General features: G+C 36.8%; 1 protein-coding gene across 4 annotated transcripts in view; it reads left to right on the top strand.

Moving 5' to 3' along the window:
* Positions 1-19,250, top strand: part of LARP4B (La ribonucleoprotein domain family member 4B) — a 161,879-nt gene that overhangs the window by 69,042 nt on the left and 73,587 nt on the right. For all 4 annotated transcript variants that reach the window (XR_003567214.1, XM_027841047.1, XM_027841048.1 and 1 more), the window contains exons 3-4: positions 18,237-18,384; positions 18,608-18,760. Coding sequence is in view for 3 of the 4 variants with exons in the window: in XM_027841047.1 (XP_027696848.1) it covers positions 18,237-18,384; positions 18,608-18,760 (301 nt within the window). In the remaining variant the exon portion in view is untranslated. The remainder of the gene's footprint in view (positions 1-18,236; positions 18,385-18,607; positions 18,761-19,250) is intronic.

The raw sequence follows: 19,250 nt of genomic DNA, 5'->3' as shown, positions 1-19,250 counted from the left end.
ATATGGTGAATGTAACATTTGTGGCATTTATAAATTAAGTAAAATTACTAATGCCACACGCTTTATAGGGAACAAGAAATTTCCTACTATGGCTCCAAGAATAGTTTTTAGATTTAAGAACATGTATGCATGGCATAACTTTTGAAAAAACTGAATGCTGTGATCTGTTATAATTGGGATTTGGGATTTGAGTGACAGTAACAAGTGAATGTCTCGCACAGTACTATTTTTGGTTTCTGGGTGTTGGCTTCTCTTCAGTAGCTGTAGAAAGCTAGTTGAGGTACATTGTCAGGTTCTGAAATGAACGGGAACTTTTAGTATGATTTTTTTTAACTTTTAAACATGGGTTGCTGCTTCAGCAAAGAATTAAACAACAGCAATAACAACGAAAAAACTGGCCTTTTAGGAAAATCTGAGGAAGAAGAAGTGCCAGAAAGCAGGATAAGTAAAACTTTGTCTTCATTATTCGATACTGTGGAAGGTAAGGAGCTACACAAAGTAGAAAATAGAGCCAATGGGACAACTACTAGAATTGGTAGTTGGGAGAAGGAACTAAATCATAAACATCTATTTTGGGCTAAAAAAGTGAAGTTTTCTACTTTTCATATTTCAGAGACTGAGCATGAAGTGCCTATTAGCACTAGCAATTCATTTAATTTTATTCCTTCATTAGATTTGGTACACAAGGTCTTAAATAGATATGAAAATTTAGGGAAAAATGAAAGGAAAAAAGATTTAGTTGCTTGTGAGCATCCTTCTGAAAAGCCTAATACTAATACATACTTTATTGATAATGGAAGTAAACTTAACATATCTGAAGATATGAGTTCTCAAGGCTGTATTTCTCTTTCATGTGCACCAATGCTTTCAAACCAAACCTCACGGGAAGAGGTTTTTTTAAATCCAAGCCGTCTAGAATATTACCCAGTAACTTGTACAGGCTCATTAGCAGAGAGGGAAATAGTGGCAAATGTCCAAATCAGCAATAATAATGAGAGCATCAAAATTTTAGATATTTCTGAAGGACAAACAGCAGATGAAAAACCAACTTATATTGATCACAAACAAAATAGTATTTCAAGAGAGAATGAATTTTATAGTATTTGTGTTATTGATTCTGACTGTCTAAAAATGGATGAAGAGATTTCTACTAATATGCATGGAGAAGCTGCAACAGATGAAAACCATTCAGCTGTTACCAGTGAGGGAATGTGTACCACGGCATGGCCTCTTGATACTGGGAAGGAATTTTTAGTCTGGCACGCTGTACAAGGGGGAGCTAAGTTAAATACACAACAGGAAGAATTGTCCCAGCACGAAATACTACCTCCAAATCAAGTAAAGAAAGTTTCTAACGAGGAAAGTAAATGTATTACTGACCTACTAACTGAAAATGATACACCTTATACATTGGAAGATAATTCTAGCATGTCAGATGATAATTTAAAGATAAAAATTTGTGCTGAATTTCCTAAAGCATATATACAGAGCAATCCATTACATAACGATAACATTCTATCTGAATTAAACTTTAACATAGATGATGATTCATTAAAAGACAGGTGTGTTGATCAAGAAGAAACAGATTTTCCTATTTCAGACAAATTAAATCATTTGGACAATTCACCTATTAATTTACTCAAAGACAGTGGAGATAGTAAAATTAAATATGAATGTGATGTTACAGCTGTTACTGTAGGTCAGAACTTAAGTTCCAGAAGTGAAGTGCAAAACATTTTTCTGAAAGAAACCTTAAATGACAGTAGAAGTAAAGCTGAATTAGAATTCAGCAGAACAAAGGACTTTTTTTCTGATAGTCATGGTGAACTTCATCTAAGTGCAAATCAGTTGACCAGTTTTAAGAATTCTCAAAATAAGTTCCTTCAGCTGCACTGTAATACAAAAGATGCAGTGTCTAATTCTAATGACCATCACGGTGAATTTTCTTACATCTCAGACACCAGTGAGAGCACCTTAAACGAATGTAGCTTGAAAAAGGAAAAATTACAGCTTATAAACACTGACTTACCTTTGAGATCTGAGGATGATCATTCTCAGTTTCAAAATGAGATAAACATTTTAGAAGATGAGAATCATGCTGAAGGTACCATTGAACCTAAACTCTTAAATCAGATACATTTATCTACTGATACAAATGTAAGCAAACCATTGACACAGACCAGAGAGACCTTAACTTGTGAATTATATGAAGTAAACCAAGGACCAAAGAGCTCAGCCCTCTCGCAAGAAGTTCTTGAAAGTAAAGACAAAGGTTACCTCCAGTCTTCCAGTTCTATAAACAAAAACTATATTTTCTCCTCATCTCTCTTAGCTTGCCCAGATAATCAAATAGACTTGAAGTCATTTCATATATTGCACAACGATGGTGATCATAGCAGAGTAATTGAAGGTGAAACAGATCCATTAAACAATCTAGTATCCAAAACAACCCATAGTGAGAGTAATAACTGTAAGACAGATAGTTTCAAATCAGATTCTGAAACTATCTTTGATCAAGAAGCAGATATACTAATTTGTAAGGAAAATTTATTGCATAGTCAGAATGTTCTTTTGATTTCTCATGATAGCCCTGAAATTTTGAAAGACTCTGAGTTGAAAAATAATCAAATGAAAAACGACTGTGAAACACAGAAAATGGCGAATAAGTGTAAAATAGAATCTCCTAGCTTACTGCCATGTTCAGTTCAATATTTTAATTCAAGTGTACCTCAGCCAGAAACTGAAGATTATAACTTGAAGAATAGTGAAAATTCACAACTGAAACAAATTTATTGTAGATCAGTGAAAGAAGCTAATGATGTTTCTGGTAATAATAACTTAAATTTAAGTAAACCAAGATTTTATAATGAAGAAAATGAAGAAAGACCATACGCAGAGAAGGAGGATATTGGTCTTAGTGTTAATGATTCATTATATACTTATGAAACAAGTGACCACCAGGTATGCTGTTTAGAAGAAATGAATCCTGAGCCACAAATTAGGAAATATGTTTTAAGTGCCAAAGAGAATGAGGTGAAAAATTACAAGGTGACACATGAAAAACTAAAGTTTGGTGACACAAAAACTCTGGGTGAAGTTGACCCAATTCAATTGGATAAGTACATAGCTACTCCCTCTTATGACATACCTCAAGCAATTCCTGTCACGTCAGTTGATAGTAGAGAAGTGGTACCACTCAATGAGAGTTGTGTCCTTCATCATATGGAAGATAAATTGAATGTGTCAGAAAATCCTTTCAGAGTGGATTTCCAGGATGAATTGAATCTGCTTTTCTTAAATGAACTTTCTTACTACCAATCTGGAGGGATAACAAATCAGATATTTTCTAATAGACTTATTAATGGTTGTGGTGCTTGCCAAATGGGCTACCAGTGGACTAATTCAGTCCCTAAAGATGTAGTGGAAGATAAAAGCGATAAGTTACAAAATAAGGCAGAAGACTTAGAGGTTGCGTCATTTTCAGTGGAAAGCTACCCATATCAACAGCTGATATCAGAGGATGGTGGTATTTGGGGATGGCAACAGAAAGGTGAAGAATTGGTAAGTATTTCTAAATGATTTGTTGTTATTTTTAGGAACCAGTAACCCAACAAATTCCAAGATCCTTTTAAAAAAATTTATTACCTAACTAGTTGACATTTCTCATTGACCCTTAAAAAGTTATTTTTATAGTCTGTGTGATTCCCTTGTACTACTGACTTTTCCCAAAGAATTTCTACGTTTTTATTTTTATTTTAAAAGTAAAATTTGAGTCAAATAGAAGGTTAAGAAAAGTTCTCAATTGTGATTGTTATTGCTGTACTAGCCTCTTTTTACAGTTCTAAACTGGAAGATATATTCTCTAAAATTTAAAGTATTTAATCCAAAAAAATTATGTATTTAAATGATGTTAGTACTGGGATACAGATCACTAATCTGCATATAATTTTTTTTTTAAATCCAGAAGTGTAACAGTAGTGAATTGCGAATTTTTGTGTATCTGTGAGCCCAATAACTGGGAATATATCTATTGGAAAATTTAACTTAAATTTTTTCTTTATTTAAAACTTTGCCAGTTTAATAGCCCTAAGGAAACTACATTTATCCTAAAAGACAGTTCTAATACATATTGTCCAAAAATTTGACTGGGAGGGGAACACAAATATTTACGTAAAGCTAACCCTGCTTTTCAATCCCATTCACGCTTTGTTCCATCTAACTTAACATGAGAGTTCTACTACGAGATCGTCATTAAATATTATACATTTTACTATCAGTTCAAAATTCATGAATGCTGTCATAGGCCATGAGTTTTAATTAAAAATTGTTACATAAGTACAAAATAGAATAAAATTCTTTACTTGAAATTTTGCCATTTTATAACATCGAATAAAATATTGACATGTGCATGTCAGCTGGCACTAATATCACAATTAATTATATAGACTCACAGATTTAGAGTTAGAAAGGACCTTGAACGTCACTGAATCCAATTCCCTCATTTTATAGATGAACATAACTAAATCTCACAGACAAAATGATTTGCCCTCTATAGTACAGGTCCTGATTGCAAATCCTTTGACCTTTCCACTATACCATGCTGCCTCCTCTACATCTCATTACCAAGTTGCTATTGGAGGATAAAAGTATTGTTAGACTCTTGGGAGGTGGGGGGAGGGTTTGAAAATTGCTTTTTATTTTTCCAGGCCTTTTCAAAGCAACAGTATTAATGGATTCATGGATGTCTAGATTATATTGAAAACCTGAGGGAGCTGGATGGCACAGTGAATAGAGTGCTGGATCAGGAAGATTTGAGTTTGAATCCTGCCCTCAGACAGTTATTGACTGTGTGACTTTGGGCAAGTCACTTAATCTTTGGGTCCCTCAGTTTCTTCAATGGTAAAATGACAGTAATAATAGTACCTTTCTCACAAGGCTGTTGTGAGGATCAAATGAGATATTTGTAAAGTACTTAGTGTGCATTTAATAAATGCTACTGACCTTACCATCTGGACATTTTATTACAGTTCACTTCAACAAGCATACTAGTAGATAGCAACGTACATACTGCTTCTCCTTCAAATACTCTTAACCACTCAGTTCTTCAATTTACTTACTTCTCATTCTGTCTTAACCACATTCAAAGATGGCCATGCTTTTTATCTTGCTGTCACCCACCAGTATACCACCTCTGTGTTCAAGAATTCTGAAATCCGCTTTGTTGTTCAGTTGTGTTTGACTCTTTCCACGATCCCTTTTGGAGTTTTCTTGGCAAAGATAACTGGAAAGTTTGCCATTTCCTTGTCCCGCTCATTTTACAGATGATTTTATAAGGTTAAGTGATTTGCCTAGGGTCACACAGCTAGTAAGAGTCTGAGGCTCTATTTGAATTCCAGGCCTGATGTTCTATCCACTTAAACACAGTGTGTCCAAAACAGAACTCATTTTTTCCCCTTCCTTCTCTTTTCCTCCCCATTCTGTTACTGTGCAGAGCAATTCCATCTTCCCAGAACCTCAGGCTCACAACCTGGAGTAATCCTGAATTCTTCACTATCTCTCACCCCCCATATCCAAACTGTTCCCAAGACCTGTCCATTTCACCTTCATGACATCTTTTGAATATGTTCCATTCTCTTCTCTGACACTGTCTTCACTCTGGTGGGCCCTCATCACCTCATTTCTGAATTATTTCAATAGGCTGCTGGTGGGTCTGCCTGCCTTAAGTCTTTACCCACTCCAATTCATTCTCCATTCAGCCACCCACGTGGTTTTCTTAAGGTATACATGATCATTTAGGGACAGAGGGCTTGTGGGCACACATACACACTCATACTCAATAAACTCCATTTTGTTGGCTTCTAGTTACCTGTAGGTTCAAATACACAATGGTCTGTGTGGCATTCAAAGTTCTTTATAACTTAGCCCCCTCCTACCATTCCAGTCTTCTTACACCTTACTCCCCTAATACATACTTTTTGATCCAGTGACACTGACTTTCCTGCTGTTCCACAAACAAAGCATAACATCTCTTGGGCATTCTCTTTGGCAGTCCCCCATGCTTGGAAGTCTCTCCTCAGCTCTGACTGCTGACCTCCCTAATTTCCTTTGAGTCCCGTATAAAATCCACAGGAAGCCTTTCCCAACCCTCTTATTTCTAGTACCTTCTTTCTGTTATCTTTTTATTCTGTATACAGTTCACTTTTTATGTATTTGCATATTTGTGTTCCATCCCCCTACTCCCCATTAGATTGTGAGCTTTTTGAGGGCAAGGACTGACATTTGTTCCTTTTTGTGTATTAATGCTTAGCACAGTTCCTGGCACGTGGTCGGCACTTAATAAATCTGTTGATTGATTGATAAATTCCTTCTATAGACTAGATGTTAGGTTCTATGTATTCAAACACAAAAATAGAACATTTCTCTGCCTTAGGGTTTACATTCTACTGGTGGGAAGTAGCATGTACTTAGATACATAATTTGGGGATGGGGAAAGGTACTTACAAACTTTGTTAATTTATTTGTTTTTAGTTTTCAGCTCTCACTTCCACAAGATTTTGAGTTCCACATTTTCTCCCCATCTTGTCCCTCCCCTCACCCTAAGATGGCATGCATTCTGAATACCCTTTCCCCTAATCTGTGCTCCCTTCTATCTCTCCCCCCCTTCTCTTATCTCCTTCCCCTTCAATTTTCCTATAAGGCAGGATAGATTTTTATACCCCATTGCCTGTATATCTTACTTCCCAGTTGCATGTGAAAACAATTTTTTTTTTAAACATTTGTTTTTAAAACTTTGGGTTCCAAAATTTTCTCCCTTCCTGCCTTCCCACTCATCCTCATTGAGAAGGTAAGCAACTCGATACAGGTTATACATGTGTAGTTATGCAAAACATTTACATAGTAGTCATGTTGTGAAAAACTAAGTATATTTCCCTAATCCTATCCTGCGCCCGATTTATTCTATTCTCTCTTTTGACCCTGTCCCTCTTTAGAAGTGTTTGCTTCTGATTACCCCCTCCCTCAATCTGCCCTCCCCTCTATCATCCTCCTGTTCTCTTGTTCCCTTCCCTTCCTGTTTTCCTGTAGGGTAAGACAGATTTCCAAACCCAATTGAGTGTGTATGTTATTCCCTCCTTAAGCCAAATTCTATGAGAATGAGATTCACTCATTCCCTCTCACCTTCCCCCATTTCCCCTCCACTGTAAGAGCCTTTTCTGGGTTTTTTTTTGTGAGATAATTTACCCCATCCTACCTCTCCCTTTCTCCTTCTCCTAGTGTAATCCTCTCTCACCCCTTAATTTTATTCTCCAGATATCACACTTTCATCTTCAACTCTATTTATCTATCTATCTATACATACATACATACATATATATTTTTCCCTCCAATTACCCTAATACTGATAAAGTTCTCATGAGTTACAAATATCATCTTTCCATGCAGGAATGTAAACAGTTCAACCTTAATAAGTCTCTTATGATTTCTCTTTCCTGTTTACCTCTTCATGTTTCTCTTGAATCTTATATTTGAAAGTCAGATTTTCTATTCAGCTCTGGTCTTTTCATCAAGAATGCTTGAAAGTCCTCTGTTTCACTGAGTGTCCATTTTTTCCCCTGAAGGATTATACTCAGTTTTGCTGGGTAGGTGATTCTTGGTTGTAATCCTAGCTCTTTTGCCCTCCAGAATATTATATTCCAAGCCCTGCAGTCCCTTAATGTAGAAGCTGCTAAATCTTGTGTTATCTTGATTGTGTTTCCACAATACTTGAATTGTTTCTTTCTGGCTGCTCACAATATTTTCTCCTTGACCTGGGAACTCTGGAATTTGACTACAATATTTCTAGGAGTTTTCCTTTGGGGATCTCTTTCAGGAGGTGATAGGTGGATTCTTTCAAATTCTGTTTTGCCCTCTGGTTCTAAAATATCAGGGCAGTTTTTCTTGATAATCTCTTGAAAGATGATGTCTAGGTTCATTTTTTGATCATGGCTTTCAGATAGTCTAATAATTTTTTTGTTTTGTTTTGTTTTGCTAGGCAGTGGGGTTAAGTGACTTGCCCAGAATCACACAGCTAGTGAGTGTTGTGTGTCTGAGGCCAGATTTGAACTCAGGTCCTCCTGACCCCAGGCCCGGTGCTTTATCCACTGCACCACCTAGCTGCTTCCAAGTCCAATAATTTTTAAATTCTCTCTCCTAGATCTATTTTCCAGGTCAGTTGTTTTTTCAGTGAGATATTTCACATTGTTAACTATTTTTTCATTCTTTTGGATTTGTCTTACAGTGTCTTGATTTCTCATAAAGTCACTAGTTTCCAATTGCTGTATTCTAATTTTTAAGAAAGTATTTTCTTCAGTAAGCTTTTGGAGTTCCTTTTCCATTTGGCCAATTTTGCTTTTTAAGGCATTCTTCTCCTCATTGGCTTTTTGGACCTTTTTTGCCATTTGGGTTAGGGTATTTTTTAAGGTGTTATGTTCTTCAGTATTTTTTTAGGTCTCCTTTAGCAAGCTGTTGACTTGTTTTTCATGATTTTCTTATATCAACTCTCATTTCTCTTCCCACTTTTTCCTCTACTTCTCTTACTTGCTTCTCAAAATCTTTTTTTAGCTCTTCCATGGCCTGGGACCAATTCATATTTTTCTTGGAGGCTTTGGATGTAGGAGCTTTGACTTTGTTGTCTTCTTCTGGTTTTATGTTTTGACGTTCTTTGTCACTAAAGAAAGATTCTGTGGTCTGACTTTTTTTGCAAGATTTGCTCATGATCCCAGCCAGTTACTTGAGTTATAAACTCTTTGTTAAGGTAGGGGTCTGCTTCCAGTGTGGAGAATGTACTGTCCCAAGCTTCTGGAGTTTTGTGCAGATGTTTTCAAAGATATTTCTAGGGACCTGTAAAGTTTCACTTCTTCCAAGGTAGTATGATCAAGGGCGAGGTGATTGCTCCTTTCCTGGTCTGTGCTGTGATAACAAGCATTCTTTTCTGCCTTGGAACTGTGAGGAGGATTTTCTCTCCACCACTACTGCAAGCTCCACTACGCCAGCACTCTTCCTCGCCCTGCAATCTCCCTCTGATCAGCCACTTGATTCCCCCTCAGTCTGTGGGCCCAGAAGCCCTGGGGCTGGGACTGAGCTTCTTCCTCACCGAGGTCACAGACTTTTCCTACTGACCTTTTAAGTTGTCTTTGGCATTCATGGGTTGAGAAGTCTGAAAACCGCCACAGCTGCCTGTGATTCAGTCCTCTGAGGCCTGCTGCAGGTTAGCTGAGACGTGTTTTGCCTGCACACCCATGCTGAACTGCATTCCTCTCCATATGTGGTGTGATATACCTTTCAGATTAACCATCCAGGTTGTCTTGGGCTGGAAATTTGTTTCACTCTGTCTTTTTGTGGGTTCTGCTGCTTTAGATTTTGTTTAGAGCCATTTTTTACAGGTATTTGGAGGGGTTTGAGGGAGAACTCAAGCTAGTCACTGCTTTTATTCAACCATCTTGGCTCCACTCCCTTTCTCCTCAAACTTTAGTGAAAAGGAGCTCTTGAGCTGAGCTTTAGAGGGGAAGTAGGAACTTTTTCATTCTTCTTCAAGCCACACTTCTGAGTCATCTCCACAAGACTTGGTCTACTTTGTCCCTGTCCTGAGGGCTGTCTTCATCTCCATACACATCCATCCCTCCCCTCACCCCAATTCTCTACACAAGTTTTTCAGCTCTTTTTTATGTGTTGTCTTTACCTATTAGAAAGTAAATTCCTTGAGAGCATCCTTTGTATTCCCAGCACTGTGCTTGGCACACTGTCAATGACTAATAAATGCTTGTTGATTGTGTGACTAGGAATGACAGAAGATAGGAGTGAATTTGAGAGAACATTCTAGGTTATTAGGGACTTCTTGTGCAAAGGAACAGAAGACCAAGAGAGATTGGATGTTTTTATAGGGGGTACAATAAACAAACCAATTTTATTGTAGAGTGTGTCAAAAGATGTTATTCTAATATACTCCGACAAGGATTCTTAACCATTTTGCTGTCATAGACTTCTTTTTCAGGCTGGTAACACTTGTTGAACCTTTCTCAGAATAATGTTTTTAAATGCATTGCAAAGTAAACTGATTATATTGAAATGCAGTTATCAGAATATTAAAAATAAAAATTCATGAATTTCTGCCTAAGAACCTATGGTATAGAGATCTCATTGAGGCTAGATTTTGAAGGTCTTTAAATGCTAAAGAAGAAATTTTTTATTTTGTTTAAGACACACTGAAGGTTTTTGAGCAGAAGTGACATAGTCAAACTTCTGCTTTCAGAAGGAAAAGTGCAGGGGCCAAAAGAGAAATTAAGTTTGAGCAACAATCTGGGATTACTGGCATGCCACAGCAAGCAAAATAATCCCTCCTTTTCCCTACTTGTGTTTCCTTTGAGCAGTTTGTGGAAGGGCCCCAAAGTGTAGTATAAAAGCACCGCTTGCCTTGTAGTCAGGAGACTTGTATTCACCTATGTGACCTTTGGCCAGTCATTTGGCTTCTTTGGGCCTCAGTTTCCTCTTCTTTAAAATGTAGACCTACACAGTCTCTTAGGGCCTTTCCAGCTCTAAATACATTGATTCTTTGACAAAGGAATTTCTCAGATGTAAGCAGATTAATATTGAATCGAATTGAATTAATGAAATTATTTCTTGATATTTCAGACCCTATCCACAACTCTGCACACTCATTTCCACCTTCTGTAGTTGGTGGAGGCCAAATACAGAGTAAATTTTAATTACCATGCCTTTGCCCCTTGGATCTCCAGATAATGAAAAGTTGATAAAAGGCAATTGGATGAAAAGAGAAGAGCTTGAACAATTTTAGGACCACCAGTTTTTAAGTATTCAAGCTACTGACTTTTGAAAGAATGTGAAAGGCAGATTTTCTAAAATTAGGCCATCATCAGAAAAATGGCAAAATTGAATGAATTGCTTTCTTATCCATAGGAAGTTTTGCTGTTATTTCTTTTTTCTTTCTTTCATTCTTTCTTTCTTTCTTTCTTTCTTTTCTTTTTTTTTTTTTTTGTAAGCAGTAACAGGAAATTCTGATTAGGGAACTAATTTGGATTTCCCTTGAAGTGCTATGATTGTTGATAGAAATAGGGAGGGTGTTTAGTGGGTCACATGCCAGTGTTAGGGGACAGCATTCATACAGAGTGTTTTCCCTTGACCTTGAGGCAGCACTGCTGAGTGTATTCTTATTTCCAGGAGGACTCCCTAAAGAGACATAACAGTGACCACTCCAAACTCCAGTCTTCTTAACTTAGGGTTTATATACCCCTAAAGGGATTGTGGATAGATTTCATGGAGTCCATGAACTTTAGTGGGAAAAAATTTTCATTTTTATTTCAGTATAATTGGTTCCCTTTGTAATCTGTGTAGTTTATTTTATGCATTTAAAGGCACTATGAGAAGGTGACCATAGGCCTCACCAGCCTGTTAGAGTGTTCTATGACACAAAAGAAATTAAGAACTGTTGATTTAAATATAATTTAATTATATTTAATATAATATTTATATTTAATATAATTTAAATCTGATGTCTACAATGGGTAAAGAATTTAATATTTAGTGTATTAGAGGATAGAAAGAACCTGATATAGAAGCCAATAGACTATAAGCTCCAGGAAGGCAGAGGCTATCTTTCTTTTTTCATATTTTTATCCTGAACGTTGTTGTTGTGTTTGTCCTTCATTCTCAAAGAAGACCATGACATCAGGGAGGTGATGACATGAGTTGCAACTGACTTTAATTTGAATGAGGGAAGGTCATGCAAGGTCACTAGCCTCACTTTGTCCTCCAGAGCCATCTGGGTCCAGTGGCCAGATATTCATCAGTATGATTGGAGATGGCCCAGGAGGCAGTGAGAGGCCCTAGTTCTTTTAAGCTAAGGTCTTTTCAGGTTCTCACTTTAAGTGAGAGAACACCCATTCAGCGAATAGACCTCTTTAAGAAGTGAGTCAACGGAGGCAGCAAGGTGGTTCAGTGAATAGAGCACCAGCCCTGAAGTCAGAAGGACCTGAGTTCAGCACTTACTAGCTTTGTGACCCTGGGGAAGTCACTTAACCCCATTGCCTAACCCCCCCCCCCCCCAAAAAAAGAAGTGAGTCAATGGATGGTCCCTTTAATAAAAACAAAAACAAAAACTGGGGGAAGACCCTAAGGGTTGCTGGCCAAAAGAGAAAGAGTTACTATTTACATTCACTCTGAGCCAGGAGGGCCCAAAAAATAACCATATAGTGGTGCTTAGACAGGGACCTATTGTCCAATCTATGAGCTCCAGAGTGAATTGGGTTTAAGGCTTGGTCTTTGAGAAAGAAGTCTAGCCAGTAAACCTCAGAGCGGAGAAGGAGAAGAAGAGGGAGAGTGAAGGGATGGCCCCTTTAATAATAGTAAAAAAAAAAAATCAAACTGGGAGGGGAAGACCCTCAGGGTTGCTGGCCAAAAGAGCATTAGCTCAGGGCCTGGGATATAGGCATTTAAAAATATTAACTGTAGATTACTGTTAAAAGAGTTGAAAACGTAAGTTTTGTTTCTTTTGTACATAACTTTACAACATATAATGAAACTAAAATTTCAAGACTTTAGTAATTTAAAAATGTTTTTCCTTTTTTTTTTATATAACTGAACTGTGTGTATGGGGGCGGGGGTTAGTAGTGGTGGTGGTGGAGGTGGTATCAGTATCCTCTTGAAAGAATTCGCTCTGGTTATCTCCAAATCAAGTAAAGGCATTTATTCTGGGTAACATACCAAGCAGACTCCTACATAAAAGAGGCTACTTAAGGGAGACAGTTTCTTAAGGGAGATTGCCCACTAGCCAAGAGAAACTAGGGATTCTTATAGAGGAAAACCTGCCTTGGATGGAAAGATGGGAAGATGTCAGGGACAAGGCTAGGGGGTGGTAGAACAGAGTTTTGCTCATATCGAGGCACATCATTATTCCATCGTTTAGCCCATTTGTTCAGAGCAGAGGAACTGGCCTATTTGAATCTCATGATCTCCGGAAAGCCTTCAGCTACTGTCATCAGAGGCAGCGGTTTGTTAACCTGACAACAACTGAGTGGCCTGTTGTCTTAAAACAGATACCATCCAAAATGTAACAGAGAGTCTCTCAAGAATTATCAAAACAGACTCCTGAATGCTTGTAGTAGCAGAAATGATTCTTCCCAAAAAAACCTTAAAAGTATTACCAATGATTATGAAGTCTTGGGAAAGAAATTGAAGATCTTAGGGTCACAGGTTCTCTTTTTCCTCACTTCTGCATACTGAAGACAAGAGTTGCATAAGAGAAAAATAAATGTGGGAAGAAATAGCAGGTTAAGAAAATGGGGATTTGAACTTATGGATCAGGGCCTAAGGTAAAGGGTTAACCAATTCCTGGCCATAGATGAAGTACACACAGCTAGCAAAGGTTAGTAAGAATATTTCCCAGATGCCTTGCAAATCTAATCAAGGGTACTCAAAGAACTTAAAGGATGGGGTAGCAAGAAGACAGCCTATGTATGTTCTCCAGGTTAGACCCAAAGAAGGAAAAAGGAATATAGTGGCTGGACAGTGACGGATTGACAGGAGACAAGTCCAAGAAAGGAGACAATAGTAAAACTTATGGTTTCTTTTCACAAATAACCAAAAGTTCCCCCACAAACAAGAGGATCTAGAGTTTCAAACGCAAAGGGAAAAATTTGACCTCAAGGTATCACTGAGACTTGGTTGTTGGAACTTATGATGAGTAGGTAGTAGGTAAAGGGATAGGGTAGAGTGTAGCACTCTTTTTTAAGAAAGTATTCTTATGAGGAAATCCAGAAATCAGAAAGGGTGAGGCATGATGGAGAATACTTAAATAAAGGTTAGAGGAGGGAGACATAAAAATAGTTTTGTCATTCAAGTGTACTACAAACCACTTGGACAAACAAAAGAAGGAAATAGACGAGAAGTTTGGGGAACAGATCACAAGTCTGGTGCAGAGCCATGAAATAGAAGTGATGGGGAACTCTTTCACCTAGACATGTGGGTAGTGCTTTCTCCCTCATTTTCCCCTTCCCATTTTTTACCCCTTGTGGCTCCCCTTCTCTGTGCCAAAAGCAGAGTAGCCAATAACTTAATGATTTGCTTTAGTAATAATTCTCTCATCTTTCAAAAGATGGAGAAATGATTAAAGGGAAATTCTTGTCTGGATCTCATTCTCGCTGACAGGAAGGAGTTGGTTGCCAGGGTGCTATAATGGAAACCCTGAAGAAAAGTGAGTATTGCATCCTGGAGTTAGTGACGAAGGAGAAGAAATCTAGGCATAGACTGACATGCACCCTAGACTTTGGGAATGGACATATCAAAAAGATCAGAGGAAAGATAAGTAGGATCCTGTAGGATAAAATAATTCAGAGGACATTAACCTTCAAGAGATGCTCAGAAAGAAAATCCTGTTGACACAAAAGGAAATAGTCCAATGAAGAGAAAATTGATATTTTCAGAAGAGATGAATGTATGTGGACAGGGACCTTGCTCATCAATCTGGATTTTAAAAAGAAATGTATAGAAGGTGGAAGCAAGGCCAGGCAACAACAGATAAGAGTGGCATGGTCTTCTAATAATAGTGAGAGGAATACTAAAGTTCAGAATGAGCCATGGCTGAGTGGCAAGGGAAGAGAGGAATGACCTATATAAAATTAGAAATGACAAAACAAACATTACTAACATAATAAGTACCCCCAAGATAAGTAAGATAAAAAGGTAATAGTAGTGATAAGAGAGCTCTTAGTTGACTTGTGATGAAATCAGATTACCTGGCCCAAATGAATTATATCCTTGGGTCCTGAAAGAACTGGCAAATGCAGTTGCTGAACCACTGTCAGTGATGCTTGAAAGATCATAGAGAAAATGAAAAGTACCATAAAATTAGAGAAGGGCAAAAGCTTTCTCAATTTTTTTTAAAATGGGAGAAGTAGAATCTGCACATTATAGTGCTTTGAAGAGCTTGACTTCAATCCTTGGATAAATTCTAGAATGAATCACTAAAAGTTGGTAAACATCTAAGATAGTAGATAAAAGGCAAATGTTGTAGATAGAATTTACTTAGATTTTAGCAAAGCTTTTGATAAAGTCTCTTATACTATTCTTGTGAAGAAGAAATTTATGAATTAGACAATAATACAATCCAATGGATGTAGAACTGATGGCATGACCAGACTAGTTATTAGTGATTTCATATCAATCTATTACTGCCCTCTCTGCTTGGCCCTGTGTTGTTTTACATTTTTATTAGTGATTTGGATAAAATCAAACATGTTATATCAGGCTTATAGATGATAGAAAGCTAAGAGAAATAGTATGGATCCAGAAGAATTTTGATAGGTTAATGCATTGGACTGAATCTAATAAGATAAAATTCAGTGATGGTAAATATAAACTCTTGCATTTTAGTATAAAAAAATCAACTTTACAAATATGATTAAAGAGATATTCATACACGACAGTTCTGAAAAAAATATTTTGGTTAACTTCAAACTCAATATGAATCAGCATTGTGAAGTGACTGCCCAAAAAGCTAATATGATCTTAGGCTGCTCCAAGAAGAGCAGGGCCTCAGATAATAAAAAGGTCATGCCACTTTCATGTCCTTATCAAACTTCATCAGGAGTGTTGTACGTTATTTTAGACACCATGGTTTAAGAAATGACCATGGAGAGCAACCAGGATGATGAACAGCCTTGAATCCATGTCTAAAAGGAATGATTTGAAGAAACTGGGCATGGTTAGGTTGGAAAAGAAAAGAGACATGGTTTGATTGTGTTCTTTGGTTTTTTGGTACCATCATTTCAGTCGTATCTGACTTATCAAGATCCCATTGGGAGTTTTATTTGCAAAGATACTGTAGTTCCTTCTCCAACTCCTTTTACACATGAGGAAACTGAGGCAAACAAGGTTAAATGACTTGCCTAGGGTCACACAGCTAGTTAGTATCTGAGGTCAGATCTGAACTCAGATCTTACTGACTCAGGCCTAGCGCTTTATCCGCTGCACCATCTAGCGGCCTCTAGGAGACATAGTAGCTGTCTTCAAGTATTTGGAGTGTTGTCATCTGGAAGAGATATGAAACTTGTTTTGTTTGGCTGCAGAAGGCAGAACCAAAAGTAACGGGAAGTGGCACAGAAGTGAATTTAGGCTCATTATCAGGAAAAAAATTTTCTAAAATTAGAGTTGTTCAAAATTAGAATAAGGGGTAGGGTATTATCCCTTCCCTGGAGATCTTCAAGCAAATATTGGACAGCCTTTTCTCTGCCATGTTATGTGGTGATTTCTTTCATCTGTGGATTGGACTAGATGACCACTCTGCCATACCTTCCAACTGTCAAGTTCTGGGATTCTATGATTACTATGTCTACCCTTTTATATTATTTACTTGAGGTTTTTTATCTTTTGTTTTCCCAAATCATTTGTAGTTTGATAAGCATAGCACCTATTCCTGTATTGTTGAACCCGTGGGTTAATAAAAAAGCCCTAGGGATACACTTTAAAAACATTCTTCTAGGATGGAGGTTCTTACCTGGGCCTAGGATCAAGTCCAGAACATCTGTGAACTTGGATGGGAAAAAAAAAATTATATCTTTAATGAACCCCTAATCTGAAATTTAGCATTTCCTTCTATTAAGAAGGGGGGGGAACCATATAATAGTGTATTAACAGTACCTGTAACTTTGTCATTAAGGGAGATCATAGTGAATTTCATACTGTATTACAGTTGTTGCAGATATCTTGAAATATAATTTACACTCATCACTACCCTTTACTATAGTTATTATCATTATCAGTTATCAAACTGATATACTATAGTTATCAAACCTTTCTTTAGATTGAATATGGTTACAGAAAGGCCTCAAAGGATCCTAAAAAAATCTTTTAATCCATGAGCAAATCACATGTAGCATAATTTTTAGTACTGAATGGATTTTTAAAAATTCTTTGAAAATTTGTTATCTATAATAATAATATTTGGAAAACTCTTTCAAACTTTAAAATACTATATAAATACCAGGTAATAATAGTATTAGTAGCAGCAGCTACTAATTGTTGTAAATAACAACGACAATAAATTAGTGGTCAGGATGTAACTGGAATATTTCATTCCTTGTTTGTTTTGGATGCAGAATGGCAGGTTTGAACAACACTAGTTAGTTATGGGAAGGTCTGAGTTTATAGTTCTAATTCTTAGACTACTTTATTGAGCAACCTTGGGAAACTCACATTGTCCTCTGCCTTGGTTTTCTAACATGTCAGACAGATACAGTACATTCCCTAGTCCAATCATAAAGTTGATAGTGAAGTGATAGATAAAAACACTGCGAAAAATATAAAGCAACATACAGATTAGAAGTAGTATTATAACAGTTCTACATTGTGGTAAGTACAGAGTTTTGAAAGTGTTGTAAGATAATATAATTGGGAGACTTCTTTTCCCCAGACAGAAAAATTGTAAAATCATGTGACTAAGATCCAGAACAGTGCAAAAAAGTTTTACTGTTTAAGTGAATCTCCTTTTTAAAAATACACAATTGACTTCAAATTCAAAAGTTTGACTCAAATTTTCATAAAACATTTTATGGAAGTTAACTGTGACTTGTAGATGTTAATGACTCTTAAATGTTGGATAAACCGTTTTACTTTCTGAATGTATTAAGTTTTTGTTTTGCTACCTAATCTTTCTAAAGGAAAAGCCATTTTCATGATACTTTTGACTGTACAATTTTTCGATATCTATATTTCATTTATACAAGTCAATATTTTAAAATTTTAGCTTTTATAAGTTAACACGATACCAAAATAATATTTCATACCAGAAGGTCTGTTAAAATGTATATCTGGCCTAGGAACTAGAAGACAGCACCTTGTGAGAAAATGAGGAGATGTGAGAGTTCTAGGCCTGAGTTTTTTTTGTCTTCAAAGCTCAGTCATTGGTTGTTTTATAACATATCTGCTTGTTAATAAGATGAGTGAACACTGAGTTATTTCATATGTTTGCTGTGGCTAAAAGAACTGTCAGAGATTTAGTAAAGGAACTCCTAAGAAAGGCTTAGTAGACATGTTCACGGAAATAAACTTCTGCTGAAGTTGTATAAAACGAATTAGGTGTTTGGTCCTTTAATGTAATGCTCCCTCCTCCCCTCCCCCCCCCATTAATTTTGTACTACAGGTGCTACTGTTTTACTCTATTAAAAATATTTCATAAAATCCCCTTTTAGGAACCAGCCAAGGTTTCAGAGTTAAACCCTAATGCAAAAGTATGGGGGAATCATATGTTACACTTGGAAGCAAGTGGTACAACTGATGGAAATGTGAGCAAAGCCTGGGAAGAAATAGTGGACCACCCTCCAGATGCCTGCAAAGAAGGTATGTTTTAAATTTGAAAACTCTTCTAGCTAAGGTAATACTTTATTATTTTCTACAGAGACTATTAGTTTATCAAACATGAAGACTATACTATTATCAATTTTTAGTAATTTATACACTAAGAACCTATTTTAGTTTAACAAAAATAAAAAGCCTGAGGAAACTTTTTTTTTGAGAGAATTTTTTTTTCTTTTTCCCTTTGGGGTACAATTTCCAATTGCAGGATTGGATGCCAGCAGTAATGGCGACGCATCATATCCTAATGCAGTGTTAGCAGACCTGCAAGAGCCAGTTTCATTGTCAGACCAAACAGATATGAATGCTTTGGTCCTGGACCATTCAGAATATGAATCTATGCCTGAAAACACCCAGACAGGTAAGGCTGATGTATTTTATACATAGATTAAGATGTTTTCATAGATGAATTATGACATATTGATCTGCCAAATTTTGGACAGAGGGCAGAGGGGTTCATCCTGCAGTGAGGCAGCATCAGTAAACTGAAAATCAGCAGGCTTGGTGTCTAGTACTGGCTTGACCATTAATTTGTTTTGAGAAATTGGCCAAACTGCTCTTTCTCTCATTTTCCCCAACTATTAAGTAGAGATGTGGACTAATTGATTCCTAAAGCTTCTTCCAACTCTAACATTCTATGATTTACTTCATAACATTTGATTATATTTTGATATGGTTCCTCCATAAATATATTTTTCAGTTTTAGCAGCTGTAGTAAAAAACCATTGTAATAATACACTTGTTTTGTCAAAATTCAGTATTTGAGGATTTCCTACATGCAAAGCACTATGCTACAAGGTGTTTTGTGTGTGTGTGTGTGTGTGTGTGTGTGTGTGTGTGTGTGTGTGTGT

The sequence above is a fragment of the Vombatus ursinus genome, unplaced genomic scaffold, assembly GCF_900497805.2.
Source record: "Vombatus ursinus unplaced genomic scaffold, bare-nosed wombat genome assembly UNPS02014852.1, whole genome shotgun sequence".
In the NCBI taxonomy this organism is placed as follows: domain Eukaryota; kingdom Metazoa; phylum Chordata; class Mammalia; order Diprotodontia; family Vombatidae; genus Vombatus; species Vombatus ursinus.
This window is presented reverse-complemented; position numbering and strand designations above follow the sequence as displayed.